Source organism: Citrus sinensis, chromosome 5 (assembly GCF_022201045.2).
Source record: "Citrus sinensis cultivar Valencia sweet orange chromosome 5, DVS_A1.0, whole genome shotgun sequence".
NCBI classification, from domain to species: Eukaryota; Viridiplantae; Streptophyta; class Magnoliopsida; order Sapindales; family Rutaceae; genus Citrus; species Citrus sinensis.
The window spans coordinates 32,058,305-32,078,209 of record NC_068560.1 but is presented as its reverse complement, the minus strand read 5'-3'; the positions used below and the strand labels follow the sequence as shown (position 1 = coordinate 32,078,209).

At 35.5% G+C, this 19,905-nt stretch overlaps 2 protein-coding genes and 1 pseudogene across 3 annotated transcripts; all 3 read right to left on the bottom strand.

Moving 5' to 3' along the window:
* Positions 1-50: 50 nt before the first annotated feature.
* LOC102609085 (MDIS1-interacting receptor like kinase 2-like) lies at positions 51-3,545 on the bottom strand. The gene is made up of 2 exons (XM_006472549.4): positions 586-3,545; positions 51-489 (listed from the first exon to the last, which is right to left on the bottom strand). The coding sequence occupies exons 1-2, from the start codon at positions 3,236-3,238 to the stop codon at positions 179-181; spliced, it is 2,964 nt and encodes a 987-aa protein (XP_006472612.2). The 5' UTR covers positions 3,239-3,545; the 3' UTR covers positions 51-178.
* Positions 3,546-4,133: 588 nt separating this feature from the next.
* LOC102609737 (serine/arginine-rich splicing factor SC35) lies at positions 4,134-7,405 on the bottom strand. 2 transcript variants are annotated; one of them, XR_003064707.2, is made up of 9 exons: positions 7,217-7,405; positions 7,037-7,115; positions 6,858-6,937; positions 6,675-6,741; positions 6,450-6,521; positions 5,063-5,269; positions 4,804-4,972; positions 4,545-4,728; positions 4,134-4,368 (listed from the first exon to the last, which is right to left on the bottom strand). XR_003064707.2 is itself a non-coding variant. In XM_006472552.4 (8 exons), the coding sequence occupies exons 1-8, from the start codon at positions 7,290-7,292 to the stop codon at positions 4,723-4,725; spliced, it is 756 nt and encodes a 251-aa protein (XP_006472615.2). In that variant the 5' UTR covers positions 7,293-7,405; the 3' UTR covers positions 4,514-4,722. The 2 variants fall into 2 exon arrangements, 1 of the variants encoding a protein (XP_006472615.2); XM_006472552.4 differs by lacking the exon at positions 4,134-4,368 and having other exon boundaries at positions 4,514-4,728.
* Positions 7,406-8,516: 1,111 nt separating this feature from the next.
* Positions 8,517-10,992, bottom strand: LOC102610051 (MDIS1-interacting receptor like kinase 2-like; annotated as a pseudogene).
* Positions 10,993-19,905: the final 8,913 nt, after the last annotated feature.

Here is a 19,905-nt window from a genome sequence, read left to right as displayed (position 1 = left end):
ATGAGATCTTTGAATAGCTGATAGTTTAATATATTAAAACAAAAGTCGAATAATTGAAAACTTTTATTATTATTTTTTTTTAAAACAACAAAATGTTAGGTTTATGACTGATGGGAGCAAATGGTACATGTACATGGCGCCATGATGGCCTTGTACATGACTGACGGAAGGAGAAAATTTATTGGCCTGATAATAGTTTACAAACAATCTGCATGTTTGGCCTACGTTCAGGATTGGCATCCACACATGAAAGGGCCACTTCAATGATGGATTTGAGTTTGTCCTCTACTCCAACTTCAAGCCAAGGTGGCGGAAGCCGAGCGTCAAACATATCGTCAATTGCTTCGTTCATGTTGGCACCTGGTAAAGATGAATCTGAAAGTGAGGAAAGCAAATCTTTTGGATGCTGCCCTTTGATCACTTCCAATGCTAACACTCCAAAGCTATACACATCACATTTTTCTGTTACCTTCATTGTGTAAGCAAGCTCTGCAAATCAAATATATGATCATTATGCACATCCTCGCTCGTTGCAGTTTAATTTATATAATATTACGCAGTTTTGCAATTTCATTAATAATATACCTGGTGCAACGTATCCGTATGTGCCGGCAAGTTCGCTCCAATTGGATGAGTCCGGCTTTAGAAGCTTCGCGGTTCCAAAATCTGAAACGTGGGCCTCGTATTCGAAATCCAGCAACACATTCTTGCTTGATACGTCTCGATGGACAATTGGTGGGCGGCACTCATGGTGCATGTAAGACAAGGCATGGGCCACTCCTTTTATAACATTTACTCTCTTACTCCAATCCATTTCTGTTGCTGTTTCGCTGCTTAGGATTCTGGCCAAGCTGCCCCTCTCCAGGTACTCGTACACTAAAAAAGAATGTCGGGCATGTGAACAAAAGCCGTAAAATTTCACTATATTTCGGTGCCTAACCCCTGTTAATGCCTTTATTTCACTTAGAAACTCTTTTTGATGCGTGGTCTCACCAGTGAAGGAGTGGAGTTTTTTAACTGCTACAGTGTCCCCAGATGGTAGCTCTGCTTTGTAAACACTCCCATATCCACCTCTCCCAATGCAAAAACTCTCATCGAAATTATTTATTGATCTTATTATTTCTTCATACACCAATTTACCTTCATAAGTTAATATTGAAAGCAATGCTTGATTGTTCCTGTTGTTTTCTTCTTGTTCCTGCGAGTCTTTCTTCCTTCTTTGGGAACAAACAAACATTCCAATCAGCCCAATTATAAGTGCAAGTGCCGCTAAAAGAGGGAGCACTGTAAACAGAACTGTCCTCCACTTTCGATGGACGTGTTTGTATGACTTCAAAGCTTTGCAAGGCTGCAATCCGCTAACCTCACCGCACAGCCCTTTGTTCCCTTGTAGTGCTTCTACCGGAGCATGTCGAAATGCTTCGATGCTGGGAATTGGGCCGTCCAACTCATTATAGGATATGTCAATGGACAACAAGCCATGCATATTCTCAAAGTTCGTTGGAATTGACCCAGAGAGGTTGTTATGGGAGAGATTCAGCTTCTCCAAGCTCTCCAAGTTGCAGATTTCAGGTGGTATCTCTCCACTGAGCAAGTTATGACTCAAATCTAGCTCTGACAATTGAACTAGTTTTCCCAATTGAATTGGAATTTCTTGGCTAAACTCATTGCTGCTCATATTCAAATAATGCAATTTCAACAAGTACCCCATATTTCCTGGAATTGATTTGCTAAATCTATTTGCAGACAAGTCAAGGTACCCAAGATCAGTGAGTAAGCCAAGTTCTGGAGGTATACCGCCAGAAAGTTGATTCCCGTTCAGAATCAGATCGTTTAGAGAAGTCAAATTAGCAAGTTCCAGTGGAACCTTACCAACCAAATGATTTGAAGAAAAATCAAGTTCATGTAGTTGGGTTGCGTTTCCAATCTCAGGCGGTATGCCTCCAGTAATATTATTGCCCGCAATCTTTAGTATTCCCAATTGTGGGCAATTCCACCAGTTGGACGACAATTCCCCATAAAATTTGTTGTAACTGAGATCGAAGAGCTTCAGGTTTGGATAGATGCCAAAATCATCAGATATGTTTCCAATGAGTTGGTTTTTCTCAAGACGGACTCTTTCTAGGCTTGTGCAATTTCTTAAGGTTTTGGGTAGCGAGCCTATGAAGTAATTATCATGCACGGAGAAATACTGAAGTGAACCACTCTGACAAATGTTCTGGGGCAGAAAACCAGTGAACTGGTTTCCCCCCACCGAAAGACTAATTAAGTTCATAAAGTTTCCAATTTCCTGTGGAATGTGACCCGAAAGTTGGTTATCATAGAGATGCAAAATCTCTAAGCTACTCAGATTGCTTAAAGAAGAAGGAACGGTGCCTCTGAGTTGGTTCTGGCTCAATGAGAGATCGGTAAGTAACTTCAAATTACCTATCTCTTGGGGAATGGAACCAGAAAGTTGATTGTTGGACAACTCCAACTTAGTTAACTTTCGCAGGTATCCAAAACTAGATGGGATTGGACCTCTTAAATGGTTTTTCTTTAAAAAAAGGTCAACCAGATTGGAGAGATTTCCTATGCTTGAAGGAATGGAACCTGGAAGTGAATTATTATAAAGATACAATCCAACCAAGCTGCTCAAATTGCCAATAGAAACAGGAATTGGACCATCCAAATGGTTGCCGTCCAAGGCAAGATTTTTAAGTGAACTTAAGTGGCCTATTTCTGGAATTGAGCCATTTAGATGATTAACAAACATATGAAGGACCTCTAGATTTGTTAGGAGGCCAATTTCTGATGGTATTTTACCAGAAAAATGATTAGATGACAGGTTAAGGAACTTAAGTTTCGTGAGGTTACCGATTGGAGATGGGATATTTCCGTAAAGTTGATTTGCATTAAGATCAAGATATGAAAGATGGGAGAATAATGAAAATGGGAATTGATCAAGTGTACCTTTTAAACTTGTGCTGGTCAGGTTAATACTAATGATGCGCCCGGCATGATTGCAAGAAATTCCAGACCAAGTACATGGTGTAGTTATGTTGGTGGCATTAACAGGGTCCAGAGTCCATGAAGGAAGTAGAGAATTGTTGTGATTTTGAAGGGTGGCTTTCCATTTGAGAAGACCTCGGGCTGCTTCAATAGAATTGGAAGCAACATTAAGTGAAAAATCTGACAAGATGAATAGAAGGATCAGGGTAACAAGTGAGGATTCTCTCTTTAATGTTGAAAATCCCATTCTGTATTAGTTGTTATGCATAAAGCAGAGTATAATTCAGACTCATATATAGAGTCTCGAGAGAGGTAGGATCCGTCAATCATTCCTCTAAATTAATGCTTGACGAAAGTCTTCCTCCATGGTTCAATCATCAACGCAAGCTTTGTTCTTTTATTGAGAAAGTCAGATGTTCAAACTCTGACCGTCATTTGCCAAAGAAAATGACCTCTATGATCCAATATGATTGGAACTTAAAAAGATGCCGACCCCCTCAGTTCAACCTTACAATTTTGACTGCAATTTAATTCATTTTCATTGCTCAATAGCCATCCTAGTCGTTTGGGATTGAGCTATAGCTAATATTAAAAAAAAATTATAATTATAAAATAAAAATTAATAATATATAATAAATAAAAATTTTAATAAAATTATTAAAGATATAATAAAATTTTCATCATACAAATAAAAAATCATATTAATATATCTTTAAAACTACAGTAATTAGTGTTTAACAAACACTTTAGTACTGTAATTTTTAAAATACAGCTGTTCAACCTCAATCACAAACGCACTCTAAATTCCAAAATTTACTCTCTTAATAGTTCATTCAGCAAGTCCATCTCTATCATGTAATTGAGCCCTTTTAACTCACTCTATCCATGTCCCAATTCGTCAGTCATTCCTGAGAAGTTGCGACAAAAAATAAGGATGGAGAAAATAAAGCAGGCTGTTTGAAAATTGCACTAGCTACGGCCTACGGAGGTACCACAAAAATCTTCTTGGGGCTTGTAGCCGAAATAATGGACCAAATGATAATAAAGCTTGAAAGAATCTCGACTATTTTGATAGTCAATATCTTCCATCATTTGTCCACAAAGTGATAGGAAAATACATGCCATCAAAAGATTAACATAACTAAATAAGCCAATTCGCAAGTTGAAAATGGTATTAAAAAACACATGCACCGAATACCGATGCCTCTGATGTAGGAGGTCATGGGACAAAACCCGGGGGTTTGTTAAACAATTAGACAACTAAATACAGTGTTTTTTAATACTACATTGACCCAGTGACGAATAATTAAGCTTAAAGACATAACAGCAACAGCATCATCTTGCAATCAGCAATACCGAACACAACCATAAAAGTCCCTACATGATCCATCATGAAGAAAGATCGCATTAACTGACATTTATGACAACAATCAAATGCATATTTATGGAAAGATAGAAGAAGAGATCACCATGAGGAATCAGAATAAAAAGATTAAAAGCAAAAACAAAGAGGACAAAAAAATTAAAACGAAGCATGGAAGCTGCCATCAAACCTCTTAAAGGAGGCACCAAGTTTGATAAAGAAATGTGCAAACATCAAAATTGTGCACAGTTATCAGATTTAGCACTGAGTTTTTCGTCGATAACAAGCAAATTTTCAAATATTTCCTCTTCTGGATAGAAGCAGGTACAACTCATTAAATCGAAGAAATCTGCCACATGGCTGCTTCATCATTCCTGCAAAGCAAAGTAAGAATATCACAGTTTGTAAAATTTTTTCCAAACATACCAAGAATGTGTTATTAGACTCACATTGGCAGGCGATCTACGTGGAGATAGACTTCGAGAAACAGATCGCCGACCATCTGGTGAAACACGTTTGAGAGCAGGAGAACGTTCATCAGGGTTGATTTCACCCTTATGAGTCTTACGTGGAGATGGGCTCCTTTTAGAATTGGGACTATGCCGAGGGGGGGAGGCACTTCAAGATGAAGCAATTTTCAATAAGATACCATGTTCAAACATGCAATCAATGATGAGAAAAGTAATAAACAGAAGAAATTTTTAATACCTTTCGTAAGATCGGCTCCTACTGTGGCGCTCTTCATCGTATTTGCCTCTCCCATGGTTTTTGTGACGATCAGGACTGGCACTGCGGCTCCGGCTTCGGCGACGATGATCTCTTTCCTTGCTGCGGTACCTGTCACGATCATATCTATCCCTGCTTCTACTGCGACTTCTCCTCCTGTAATCCCTGTCCCTGTGTTCATCCCTATACCTGAAAATACATTCTTTCAGTCACTGCAGCAAGCAATCACAGCTCTGAGCTGCATTTCTACACTCAATAAAAATAATTATGATTAAATGGTTATGCTGGTGATAAATCAAATAATCATATTCAGTGTTGAGAAAATGTTGGGAAATACTTCATATCATAAGAGAAGTGTTTGTGGAACTTTCAGAAGTGCCACAAAAGAGTGAAGCAGTATATATCACAAACTCATGCTGCACCAACTAGCAGCAATTAAATCATATGGATCAAGATAAGCAACATCATTTTCTGTCATTTATAAAAGAAAATAAAAAATCCACAGACACATGACCCATTACTAAATAAGTAAACAAATGCATGGATATGCCTTTAACACCTTTTTTCCTTTAAGCAATAAACAAAAAGAAAAGAACTTAATTGTCATTAACCATATAACCTTGAAGTTGCTCCACTAATCCCTTGAAGCAAACACTCCCTAAGTTGTCGCCCAAACACAAATGCTGGAAGACAGATGTTTATGAGTACGATGATCTAACTAGGGCAGATTAAAATCTGCCACATTGGTTGTTTGAAATTTAGAGATATGATTTCCTAGAGCAGTGATTAGTGATTACCAGGTAAATACTTTTCAGAGTAAATCAATCACTAAAATCAAGGGGAGAAATTGTTTCAAACGAACAAATCCATCAATGAATTCCATCATGCGTGAGGTAATAGAGAGGAAGAACACCCAAGAATTTGAAGGAACATGGCACCTCTTGTATCCCATCTCGTTTGATCTCATCTAATTACAACTTATAGAAATTTTCTCTCTCCAACAGTTGTTCGAGATAAACATCCTTGGGGGTATATAATACATGCGGTAGGAAGAGTATCCAATCACTTTCTCATCCAACAAATGAGTGAGCCCGCTTTTTCAAATTCATATGCATATTCATACTTAGCAGAAAAATAAACAAAAAAACATAACTTTTAGCAAGTATAGTGACGATTATACCAACAATGATGAACAAACTACAAGTAGTACATTCTAATCGCAATATGATGATGTTAGAAGCAAAAATGTAAACTTTAGTTCCATCCAACTCATTAACTCAACGACAAAACATCCTCCAATATAAGAATAAGAATAAGAATCCAGAGTCCCACTCATTCATTTTCAAAAATGAAGAGAAAAAATCCTCACCTTGGACGAGGACTGCGACTTCTAGACCTGCCTTTTGACTTTGAAGATGATTCCACTATCCTTCCTTGTTGACTGAAAAGAGTAAACAGCAAAATTCAGATAAACAAAAGCCCTGCCACATTGTAAGTACATGGCAATAAACAGCATAAGATAATAGTATAAATAATTTCCTCAAAAAAATAATAATAATAATAAACAACTAGAGAAAAGAAAAGTATGACTCACATTTTCTCTGCATTGGGACCGTACTTGGCGAACTGAACTGTAATTTCTCTTCCATCCACAACTCTCCCTAAAATGAAAAAAATTTAAAAAAAATTAAAAAACCAATACACAAATACAAATTCTTTCTTAAGAATAAACTAGATTTTAGTATTTCATATACGAAATTAAAATTTAAAAATAAACCATCAAGCCTGTCCACAGCCTTTTGCGCCTCATCTGCATACTTGTATCGAACAAAAGCAAAACCTCGCGAATCACCAGTCCTATACCGCCAAAAAAGAGAAAAAAAAATCTTTGTAAAATAAATAAATAGACATACAAACAGTACACAAAAATAAATAAATAAATAACAGAGACGAGACCTTCGGTCGCGAGGGATGAAGACATCGACGACCTTCCCGTACTTTTCGAATAGAGGGAAGAGATCGTCTGCGGTGGTGCCTAGGTTAAGAATAGAATACAATAGAAACGAAATTAGGTTAAATCAGAATCGAATTAACAGGGATAAATGTAAAAACAAAAGGGAAGGGAAGGATAATTACGGAAAGTGATGTTGAGGACGAGGAGAGAGTAAGTGTCTCTGATATCCGGGGGTCCTGATTTGCCGAAGTGCGACATCTTTTTCTTCACTGTACTCACTGAAAACACGCGCTTGTTCGTCTGAGAGAGAGTCCCGAGTCCGACGAAGAGACTGGGGACTAGAGGGCTAGGGTTTATGTTAAGGGACGAATATGCCCTCCCTCTTTTGAATTAATTGCGCTTTTTCTTAAATTAAATCGTTTTCACCTTTTCCCGCCAATTGACTTCCTGCACCGGGATTTTCTTTGTTTAATGTTAAGTTGTTAACCACAAAATTAATATTTTTTTAAGCTCAAGACTAATTAAATCTTACAAATCTTTTGTTCATGTATAATCTGGATTCATAATCATACATTATAAACCATGAGCCCAATAGTATCGGATAAGACTTTGGAGGAACATTTTCAAATTTACCCTGAGTCTAAATTGGCTCTTTTAAGCAAGAATTTTTTCATCAAAAAAAATATATATATATTATCCTAGTCTTTTATCTTAAAAAAATTTATACAAAATTATAAAAGTTGCAACGAAATAAATAAAATAAAAGTATTTATTTATCTTTTATAAATTTTATCCCCATTTTCTTTTACATTTATCATTACTGCCTCTTTATCTTAAATGATATTGTAAGTGCAAGTCATTAATTTGTACACCACCATGCACGTAAGAGAGTATATTTTGTATTGTTAGACACAAACACTTGAGTTTGATTACAACACAAAACTTTAATAAGGAGTTTTAACTTTAGAATTATAAATTTTCACTAAAACAAAACATTTGCTTTAAAGAGCTTGGAAATTGATTAAAGAAACTTTGGATTTAAAGCTATCTTTTAATAATAGCGTACTAGTTGATTGAGAAAGTTACGCGAATTTTTTCAGAGAATGATGATGCATAAAGGACATTAAAAAGGTTATGGCCAAAGCATAAGCGTGGGTGTGAATTTTTCAACAAATTTTGTACTATCACAAACGTTCTTGACCATGCTATGCCACTTTCTATACGGCTCATTCTTGTTCTATGCTGGTTGGATTGCGACAATGATCCTTTTGTGGCTCTTTTCTTGCCTGAAACAAAAGGAATTCTGCTGGATTCTATGCATGCAGTGTGGGAAAAGCGTTGGTACTGGCGCCAGATTGCTAAAGGGCAACTTTAGCTATAATTTTAATATTTCTATCGCAATTCTGGACTTTATTCTCATATTAACCATGAACACAATGAGATTATTTTCGTCACTACACAAGCAAACATTAATCTCTTAAATGAACAAATTAGAAAGAATTTTATTAATAATAAATGGAACAAAAAGCACAAAGTATATTTATTAGAATGTTTGAGATGCTACATATAGAAAGATGAAGTAAGCTTACTACGGATTCCAGACATAATCAGATATCCCATTGGAAGGTCACAAACAAGGTGGGACGACTTGATCCAGGAAATTACAATATTATTATTATCTGCACAAGAGATTACACACTTTCTGCATTGTTGGTCTACAATCTGGATTTGCATCTAAGCACAAAAATGCTACCGCTATCATGGATTTCAGTTTTTCCTCAACTTCACCCAAAGGTGGTGGAAGGCGTGAGTCTATCAAATCATTAACCACTATATTCATGTTGGCAGCTGGAGCTGGTAGAGATAGAAGCAAGGAAAGAAAGTGTCCTGGATGCTTCCCTTCAATCACTTCCAGTACTAACACTCCAAAGTTAAACACGTCGCATTTTTCATTTGCCCTCATTGTGTAAGCAAGCTCTGGAGAGGGAAACGTAAACGTGGTTAAATATCATCATTAATCCATTATCCATGAACAGAATGAAGTTTATTATGAATAAATTTATATTTACATACCTGGTGCAATGTATCCACATGTGCCGGCAAGTTCACTCCAGTTAGATGAGTCTGGTTTGAGAAACTTGGCAGTTCCAAAGTCCGAAACATGAGCTTTGTATTCCAGATCCAGCAGCACTTTCTTGCTTGATATGTCTCGATGGAGAATTGGTGGGAAGCAATCATGGTGCATGTAAGACAAGGCATTAGCCACACCTTTAATAACATTCACTCTCTTACTCCAGTCTAATTCTGCTGCTGTTGCTTCATTGCTCAAGATTGTGGCCAAGCTGCCCCTTTCAAGATACTCATAGACTAAAAATAAGTGCTGTGTATGTGAACAAAAACCATAGAATTTCACAATATTTCGATGTCTTATCTCTGTTATTTCGCTGACAAAACCTTTTTGATTTATCCCTATCTCTCCAGTAGGTAGGGAGTGGAGTTTCTTAACTGCTCTAGTATCTCCTGATGTTAACTCTGCTTTGTAGACAGTCCCACATCCACCTGTCCCATGCAATACCTGTCATCAAAATCCTTTGTCGCTTTTATGATTTCTTCATACACACCATTTTTCCTTCAAAAGTTGAAGCTGAAAGCAACTCTTGATTGTTCACATCGTTTTGCCCTTCTTGAGAATCTGTACGCTTCCTTCTTCGAAAATTAAAACACATTCCAATCAACACAAGTGAAAGCAAAAATGCTCCCGAAAGAAGGGGCACAATTACAAACAAGAAAGTCATGTGCTTTCCTGAGTCACCTTTGTTTGAGGTGAGAGCTTCGCAAGGTGGCAGTCCAGTAACATCACCACACAATTCTTTATTCCCCTGAAATGCTTCAATGGTAGCATTTTGAAATGCTTTGCTGTGGGGAATCGACCCCTGCAACTCGTTATAGGATACATCAATGCTTGACAAGCCATGCATTCTTCTAAAACAGCTTGGAATGGGACCGGAGAGTTTATTCTGCAAGAGATTCATGTACTCCAAGCTTTCCAAATTACAGATTTCAGATGGTATATTTCCTCCAAGCGAGTTATGACTCAAATCGAGCTTCGATAATTGAACTAACTTCCCAATCTGAATTGAAATTTCTTGACTAAATTGATTGTTGCTCAAATTCAAATGATGCAACTTTCTCAATTCCCCTAGATTTTTTGGAATTAACTTGCTTAGTCTATTTGCAGATAAGTCAAGGTACCCAAGTTCGGCGAGTAAGCCAAGTTCCAAAGGTATGTCACCGGAAAGTTGATTGCCATTCAGAGTCAAACTGGTGAGTGAAGTCAACTTTCCAAGCTGCTTTGGTATTTGCCCAACCAAACGATTTGAAGAAAAATCAAGTTTATGTAGTTGGGTCATATTCCCAATCTCCGAAGGTATGGTTCCTGAGATTTCATTCCCTCCCATATTCAATGTGGCCAACTGCGGGCACTTTATCCAATTGGATGAGATTTCGCCAAAAAAATTATTATTGCTGAGATCTAAGAGCTCCAGATCTGGATAGATGCCAAATACTTCAGATATATTTCCAGTGAGTTGGTTACGTTCAAGGCGGAGGCTGTACAAACTTGTGCAATTTTGCAAGCTTCGAGGGATTGGACCAACGAAATTGTTGTTGCGAACAGAAAAGTGTGTTAGTGATCCACTTTGGCAAACATTTTGAGGCAGATAAGCTGTGAACTGGTTTTCAAACAATAAAAATTTATTCAATTTTTTCATATTTTCAATTTCTTGGGGAATTGAACCGGAGAGCTCCTTTTCGCGGAGGGCAAAAAATTTTAAGTTGCTCAGATTACCCAAGCAGTGAGGAATGGAACCATTGAGCTTATTCACACTCAGACTTAACTGAGAAAGTGATTTCAATCTTCCTAACTCCTCAGGAATAGAACCATAAAGCATGTTTTCACGAATGTACAACCCCCTTATGTTACTCAAATTGCCCAGGGAAGGAGGAATGAAGCCACTGAGTTGAGTTTTACTCAACCATAAATGGGAAAGAGATTTTAGATTTCCTATTTCTTTAGGAATGGAACCAGAAAGCTTGTTAATGTTGTGTACGTGCAAATGTTTTAAGCTACTTAAATTACCAAAGGAAGAAGGAAGAGAACCATTGAGTTGATTGTGGCTCAAGTATAGATAGAGAAGAGATTTAAAGCTGCCTAGTTTTGGAGGAATATAACCTGAAAGCCGATTATCATGAAGGTACAAAAATTTTAAATTACTCAAATTATCAACAATAGGAGGAATTGAACCACTGAGTTGATTTTTGTTCAATCCTAAATAAGAAAGAGACCTCAAATTTCCAATTTCGCTGGGGAATAGAACCAACAATTCGATTATTATTTAAATAAACAAATGTGAGATTTTTGAGACCTCCTAATGATCTTGGAATCACCCGGAGAAGTTATTCGTATGTAAGCTTAAGCTAACGGGAGATTCCAGATTTCCTAGATCTTGCGGAATGGAACCAGAATGCTGATTATTGAACATGCACAGTTAACTTTCTCAGGTTTTGGAAACTGGGAGGGATTAGACCGGTTAGATAGTTGTTATCTAAGCGAAGTTCAACCGGGCTAATAAGGTATCCCCAATTTGGAGGAATTTGACCGGAAAGTGAATTATTAGAAAGAGACAATTGAACCAAGTTGCTCAAATTACCCAGAGAAGCAGGAATTGAACCGTTTAGCCGGTTATAGGACAAGGCAAGCTCGTTAAGAGAAGTTAATTCACCTAATTCTTCAGGAATTAAGCCATTTAACTGATTGACAGAAAGGCGAAGAACAACAAGATTTGTTAGAATGCCAATTTGTGGTGGAATTATCCCGGAAAACTGATTAGTTGAAAAATCTAGGTGCTTCAGTTTGGAAAGGTGACTGATCTGAGTTGGGATAGTGCCAAAGAGTTGATTCACGCTAAGATCAAGATATGCGAGCTGGGGAAATAACAAGAATGGAAATTCTTGAAGCGTACCTTTTAAATTTGACCCGGTCAGGTTAATGCTAACAACGCTTCCGGCATGGTTGCATGAAATTCCTGACCAAGCACATGGGCTAGAACTATTGGTGGCGTTAATTGGATAAAGAATCCAGGAAGGTAGCAAGGGAGGTTGGCTTGGATTTTGAAGGCTGGTTTTCCATTTGAGAAGAGCATGAACTTCTTCTGCAGAATCACAAGCAATTTTGATAAGCGAAAAATGCAACACAAGAAACAGGACCAGGGAATTAAAAATTGAAAAACTCATCGCCGATAGGTTATTTTATTTAATTTTGCAATGCTGAACTGATTATTATAATTCAGAACTCCTTGCAAATATATAGTCAGTATCTTGCAATTGATTATGTGAATAAAATGTTTGAAAAGCCTCAAATTGTCTCAATGTGGACATTTGATTTTTCCTCAATCGACTGCTCGTCGTTCAAGGAAATTGACTGAACATTCTGCCTCCACGTGCCGCATTTTTTTCCTTCGAAAAAAGCTTATTTCTTTGGTGGTTCACCGTATAACATCACTAAAATATTCTTCAAATAAAATTTTATTATTTATTTAAACAGTTACATTAATATTTAAGACTCTAAAAGATATTTTAAATAAAATTTTATTATTTATTTAAAAAGTTACATCAACATTTAAGACTTCAAAAGACACTTCAATTAAGATTTTTCAAATAAAAAATTATCATCTCTCTTCAAATTTGAAGAGTTATTTTCTCCCTCTTTAATTTATATTTTATTACTTTTTATTAAAGAAAAAGAGAAATGTACTTTAATTTCTTATTGACTTTTCCTTTAAAAAAATAGTTATTTAATTAAAATAATATTAACTCATTTCTATTTGAAGAGTTTTTTGGAGAACAATATCTTTTTTCACTCATTTATTTGTCACATAGGTAAGCAAATGAATATTTAAAGAGTAAAATTTATAGAGCCTTTTGGAGATACTCTAAACACCTCCCAAAAAAAAACTCACCCACTTTCTTTTCAAATTTCAAGTATAGAAATGATCTTTTATCTTTTTTTAACATTTCAATTGTGGTCCGCCAAAGGGCTTTTAGCCAAGTGTGAGTCCTTACACTTACAATAATAAGAGTAAGAGTTCAAATCTCCCTTAATTATCAAAGTTTATTCTTCGCAAAATGTGAGTTGAGTGGACACCTTTTAAATTTTAGAGAAAATTATGAAATATAAGAATCACAAAATATGAGTAGAATACACATCCCTGAAATATTAAAAAATATTCTATTTTGCTGCGGATAGCTTTGAACTCTTGTAAATGAGATATGTATTAAATTCGGATTATGAAAATAGAGATCACGTAAAAGCTTGCCGATTTGTCTACCACTTTGTACTTGTTTATTTCTTTAAGCCCTTTTACGCTTTATTTATTTGCATTCTTTACTTAAATACTTTAGTTACTTCCAGATAGATCCACGACACGGGGTAAATTTTCTGACAAATAAACCTATGGTTTGTTTTAGTAATTCATCTGGCAAGTAAATTTACAATTAAAATAAAAATGGGGTGATTAATGGCTCCACTGATTTCTACACCATACCAGGACCATGGCGAAGCGCAATTTGACTGCTTGTACGACGTCGTCTGGCAACTGCCTCGTTTGCGAAACTTGACATTTGATAGCTGGACTGGATATTGCTTAAATTGGGCTTGGTTCATATTGAAATTCATGGGCTACGAAATTCAAGTGTAGCTGGCCTTCGCTAATATTTCGACAAGGCTATGCCAACTTATGTTGCGGCATTGTGCAATGTCCTTTTATCCATTTTCTTTTTCTTGCTCAAGACTCAAAAGAAGAAGAATCATTGCGTTAGTGTTTTCAAATCTTTTTTTTTTTAATATTTTAACAACATTCTCAATTTGTTAAAATGAGAATATCCTTATTAGAGGAAAACATTGTGTATAGAGTTATGTTCTACCAAAAGATCTTATATTTTAACTAAAGTTCAGAATCTTAATTAAAGATCTACTAGCTCATTTTTTTTTCATTTTAAAATATACACATAGTAGGGCCCACTATATACAAATTTTAATAACTATTGAATTCAAATCCAATGATTTCAATGGGAATCTCACACTTAGACTAAAGTGCAAGATCCCTTATTAGAACTTGACTCTCTTTATATATAAAATAATGCTTTAATGATGATATTCTCATTTTAATTAAGTGAAGATATTATTAACAGATAAATTTTTTTAATATACTAACTAATAAAAAATACAATCTTCAATATATTGAAATTTGTATCTTTTTTTATATATTTTAGTGAGTGAGGATGTTCTCATTATAAAAATTTTTTGGACAGTTTTAGAAGTGTCCTCACAAATATATAAGTATTAATTTCTATTTATATAATGTAATTCAAATTCGTTTAGTACACTATATTTTAGTACAATGATCATTTTTCAGGGGCCGGGAGTAATTTCATTTTAGTTGAGTTGATTATGGTCCTGTGGATTCTTGTATGGGTAAATTCGGGAAATTCGGGTTCAGATCAGATTTGAATCAATTCAATCGGGGTTTCGTGTGTGCATTATGATTTGAATTAAATCAGGTTTGACTTGATTTTATCGGGGTCCAAGTTAATCGGGTTGACCGAAATTCAACTCAATCAAGTTAGATTATTCATTCGCATCCGATCCGAACCCAAATTTTTTTTGAACGAATTGGTTCTAGTCAGGTTATTTGTGCACACTCACTGTAGCTTGTAAGCGGAGACGCACGTCTTTCTCTCTTGAGGGTCCTTCTAATTACAAAATTGAGTAGCATTAAAGGAGTAGTAGCCAGTGTCAGAGAGCATAACTCCAAATTCTCGGCATCAACAACCATGAGTATTCATTTATTACGTTCGATGATTATATATAGTGTATAAGTAGACGTATTAGTAAACCACGGATGACGGGGTATATTCACCCACATTAAGTGTAATCAAATGAATGTAAAGGTTTGAGATGTCAAACAAATGTAAGCTTTTCACTAATTTACCACTTTGAAGTGAAGCGGCCAAACAACAATATTTAACTTAAGCGTCCTCCTATTTTTTTCTTCTTTTTGGAAACAAAATTTTGAGTTTCTGTGTTGAGTACTTGATCGGATTATGTACGCTATAAAATTGATCAAATGTCAATACGTCATAATCCGCTCTAAACAGACTATACTTACTTGCACAAAACTTGGAGGGGATTAACCCAACAGATTTTATTGCACTCTCCACCTCCAGTACAGGTTTGGACACTGTCAGAAGTGGTTCGAAGTCATGTGATGTCATCATCAACGCCGCTTAAGTTTTATACATTGTTGTGAAATTGATGTAAAACGACATAATTTTCGACAATTCCAAAGACCAAGCCCCTCCATGTCTCGTCAACGAGAGAAACTCGTGAGTTGTGTTTCTAGCAATCGACAATCTACAAAAAGAAGAATCAATCAAATTACGTACAACTCTGTAAGATGTTGATCGATGCCATGCATTTAATGACCCCAGTTGGCTAATCCAACTTGTATTGTTAAACTGAAAAAAAAAAAAAGCTCCGTGCATGAGGCACTCTCTGTCGCTCTCCCCGCTTTGTCTTTGCGATTAAAAATGGAAAATTCAAAAAAGATGGTTACCGAACCTAATTATTTTGGAAGGTGAAGCTGCGGCAGAATTTAAGCCCAACCATACGCACCTAACATGGGCCACTCGCATTTTTTTCCTCCAGTAAGAATCGAAGCTTATCATTCAGATATAATGTTCCCCAATGTTTTCAGTTGTTGTTGTTATTAACGTATCGTTAGGGCTTTTTTGATCCCCACAATGACTGAAGTACCATACAACTATCTCTCTCATTCTTCTCCTTTCTCAAAATCTGTACACACCAATAAGTTTGCTGCATTAAACACTTGATGTGGATTTGTTTTTGCGTCTATAAATGAATTAAGAACACCTTCCAATTTAATGCTCCATCAAACCAACTCTATCTTAACAAATGCTGTAATTAATATGGAAAATGAAACCTTATAATGTTATGCGCCTGTTTGTCGCTTAGAAAAATCATCAAGTTCGTACGTTTAAGTTGTTAATTTATTTTTTTTTGGGGAATTTATTTCTCAGTGTATGCACATACATGTATTTCTCTATACATGACTCAAATGTGAAAGACTGTTGACTGTCTTAACTCAATTGGATGTATATTGATTAATTGAAGTATTGGCTCAGAATAACACAGAGAAATAAGCGACGGCTCTGACTTTGACCTAAAATTTATTGTAGACTTATAGTAATTTCAGTATTTGGCACGCAATTTCAAAAGATTGTATGTTTTTACACATGCATGCAGCAAGAAACGAAACGAGTCGATCATAGATCATCGGACCAACAATTTTTATTTTATTTTAATTATAATTAAAACAACACCGGCCCTTGCAAAAATATCATTTCCAAGCCTTGGCCCACATTCCGTTCCTGATAAGCCCAGGTAATGACATATAGCTCTGGTGGCCCATTAATGACCTTCCCTAATCCCTGCACACCGTTTAGCTGACATATGTAAGATAAGAGCAAGATGAATAAAATTTACTGGGAAGGGTGCTTCTCGACTTAAAATGTTGTCTTAAAAATGTAATTGCATTAACTCAATCCAGTGAAAGGTAGATGGAAACATAAATACTATTTTTTAGCCATAAATTCTTACTATTTAATTAAGTGAATTTAATGAAATGAAAAATTAACTCACATTTTTACGCACCTACATTCATTATTACACAAGGGATCCTAGTTTATAAGTAAATAGATGCTTCAAAATTTTATGAAATAAATGATTCAAATTCGACAATTAAATGGATATATACCCCAACCCCTCTGTTAACATAGCTTGTGCGCTCCTAGTTCTCATTGACATTTACATTTGACCAATCACTACGGCCATTTATTAGAGCATTATAAACGGCACACTCTCACTAAATGCAACTAATTATTATACTATTAATGGGAAAATAAATATAAGATTATTGTTACATGTATTTTCCAATCTGGTATGGGATGAGATATTCCCTCCTGTTGTACGAGCGGAGATAATGTTTGGCTGACCATTTGCTACTAGAAACCGAAATTTGATTAAAGATAATGATATTCAAATGATAATATGATCAAATGGAAAGCAACAATGCATGTGCAGATGCGATAAGAGGGACGTCGATCTCATTGCGAAAGAAAAATTAAAATGCATCACCAACCAACCGTGACTGTGAACTGTATCGGCACTCGTTGCCTCCTCAGGTACTCTTTGGTCTGTACCTGTACGTAAATAATTAATAAGAAATGCGGGCCCCCCCCCCCCCCGCAACCCCTTTAGATTTTGTTCGCCAAAATATGGTCTCACCCACCGTAGAACTCATCTGCCTCTTCTAAAATAAATGCTTCATGGCAGTTAATCCGGTAGTCAATCCTCCATCCGGTCCTACGTACGTTGATCAATGGATTGTGTACTTTTGTTTTGTACGCATGTTATCGTCTCCCCCTCCATTTTTCTTTCCCTTTTTGAACGAAAATTTCAGAACAAATTTGCTGGTAGTAGTAATCGATTTTTTGTTTTGCTAATTTTCTTTTTCTTTTTTTGGGTAAAAATCTACCATTTCCCCATTTCATATTCTTAAACTCATGTAACACACCCTAGACTGTAATATTATTCTATTTACTTTTTGTCTATCGGAAAAAAAAAAAAATTGAATTGCCCTTTCAAAAGTATTGAGGATAGTATCTCACATCGACTGAAATAGTTACTTGGATTAATAATATAAGTTTGAACATAAATCTCAACTCTTAAGTTAACTTTTAGTTGAGTTTCAAACACATTAACTTCTATAAAAAGTGTACTAGATGATTTAATAATGTAAAAAAAAAACAATTAGTGAGTTTTAAAAAATACCAAAGGAATAATTCATTTTGCTCTATATTATAAAAAATTTGCTCGAAATATGATAGGAAAAAAACGGGGGACACAAACCAATAAAATAAAGGTACATATACATATTATAGATTAAATAAAGTAACCATTACTCCATTTGCTCTAATAAATATCATCGTGGTTTAATTCGTTTTTTCCTTAGACTTTGAATGAAAGTAAGAAACCATTGAATCAGGAAGGCAAATACTACAAGCGTTTCAAACTTAAAACATGCACGACACGGAAAGTCGGTGGCATCAATTTGACTTAGAAAACGAACGTGTAGTGACTTAAGAAAACGTACTCAAAATCAAATGGAGTTCACACCAAGAATTGCCAATTATATATATCGTCACAAAATAACTCAAATTCTCCGAAATTATCGAAGGAACTTTCAACCTCAAGAGGCTGGCAGCTGGCTGCAGCTTCTCCAGTCATAGGCTTTGCTAATAATCTCGCCTGATAAACTGGCGCATTTTATATCAAGCATGTTGTTAGCAAAGTACAGTGCCATGCATCACAATCATAATAATACTCAACCGTATCCATACCTACTTTTCTAACTCGATCCAACGCGTGATCTCATTTCTTTCTTTTTGTAGCCAGATCCCGTTTAAAGCACAATTACATTAGAATATAAGTGGGTTATAAAAAAAAAATGATGTGTATTTATAATTAAGCTGTTGGAGTTCATTCTTAATGAATTCCTTTTTTAAGTCCATAATTAAGCTGTTGGTTTAATTAATTTTCAATAGTGGAGTCCAATAAGAGTAATTTCCCATCTCTTAGGGAATGGACTAGTCACCTAGTCGGTATTGTATTTTCAAATATTGCCTGGGAATAGTCTCTGTCATTAGTTTAAAACTTTTTGAGTATGACATTAAAAAATGAAATAGTATTTTGTTGATGTCAATTAAAATTGAAACAAATCTAACATACAACAGTTGAAAAAGTAGAAATTCAATAAATGGATTTTAATGGAAACAAATATATAACAATGACGTTTTATATAATTTTTTAAAAATACATGGACTAACTTAATAATCAGCTCAAATTTTAAGGAGTAGAGGCATCATTTACCCGTCCAATAATTAATTTGTTAGCTTTAATTTTGCTGCTAAACTCTGGAGAGTACAGTGTATTTAATTACTATTATGAAGGAGTTACAATTGATTTATTAGTGGAAGAGATAGATTCTGACAGTTATTGGCAAAAATGGGAAGCTGATGGAAACCAAATTTAGGAGGGAAATAAAACGGAAGAGAGAAATTAAAGAGGGTGCATGCATGAACGGAACAAAAGCATAAATGAAGGGAAGGAAAGGTGGTTTGAGGGCATTTAACAGAAGGGGAAACCGGTGGTGAGAGCGACGATGAGAAAAAAAAATAAAAATATTGAAGAAAGCGAAGTGTTTCAATGGTCATCCTTGAATTCTGCATTTAAGTGAATTCAAGATGAGTTAATGAAGGCAGGTAGACTTACTTCAATACAATTCCCCCTCTTCTCTTTCAATGCCTTTAATGGCCTTTGGTCACTTTTTTTTGTTTTTTTTCCTTTTTTTTTTTTTTTTTGGTTAGTAGGTTTGCTCATCTTAATTTAATTAATTTCTAAAAATTCCGATTTCAGTTTCTGAGGTTACTTTACAAAAATACCCTCCGTTTGGGAAATACACTTTTGATTGTTAGCTTGCAATGAAATGTCGTGGTATTTATGTCATGTAGCTGCTTAGTCTATTTGGGGTCCCTCAACAATTTATATTTGGTTGGTGAAATTCGGTAAAACGACAGCCTTTTATGCTAAACCCCTTCATGCGCAAGCCATATCTTTTTTCAAACAAAGAAAATAACGTACGCCAAAAAAAAAAAAAAAAAAATACTGTTTCGT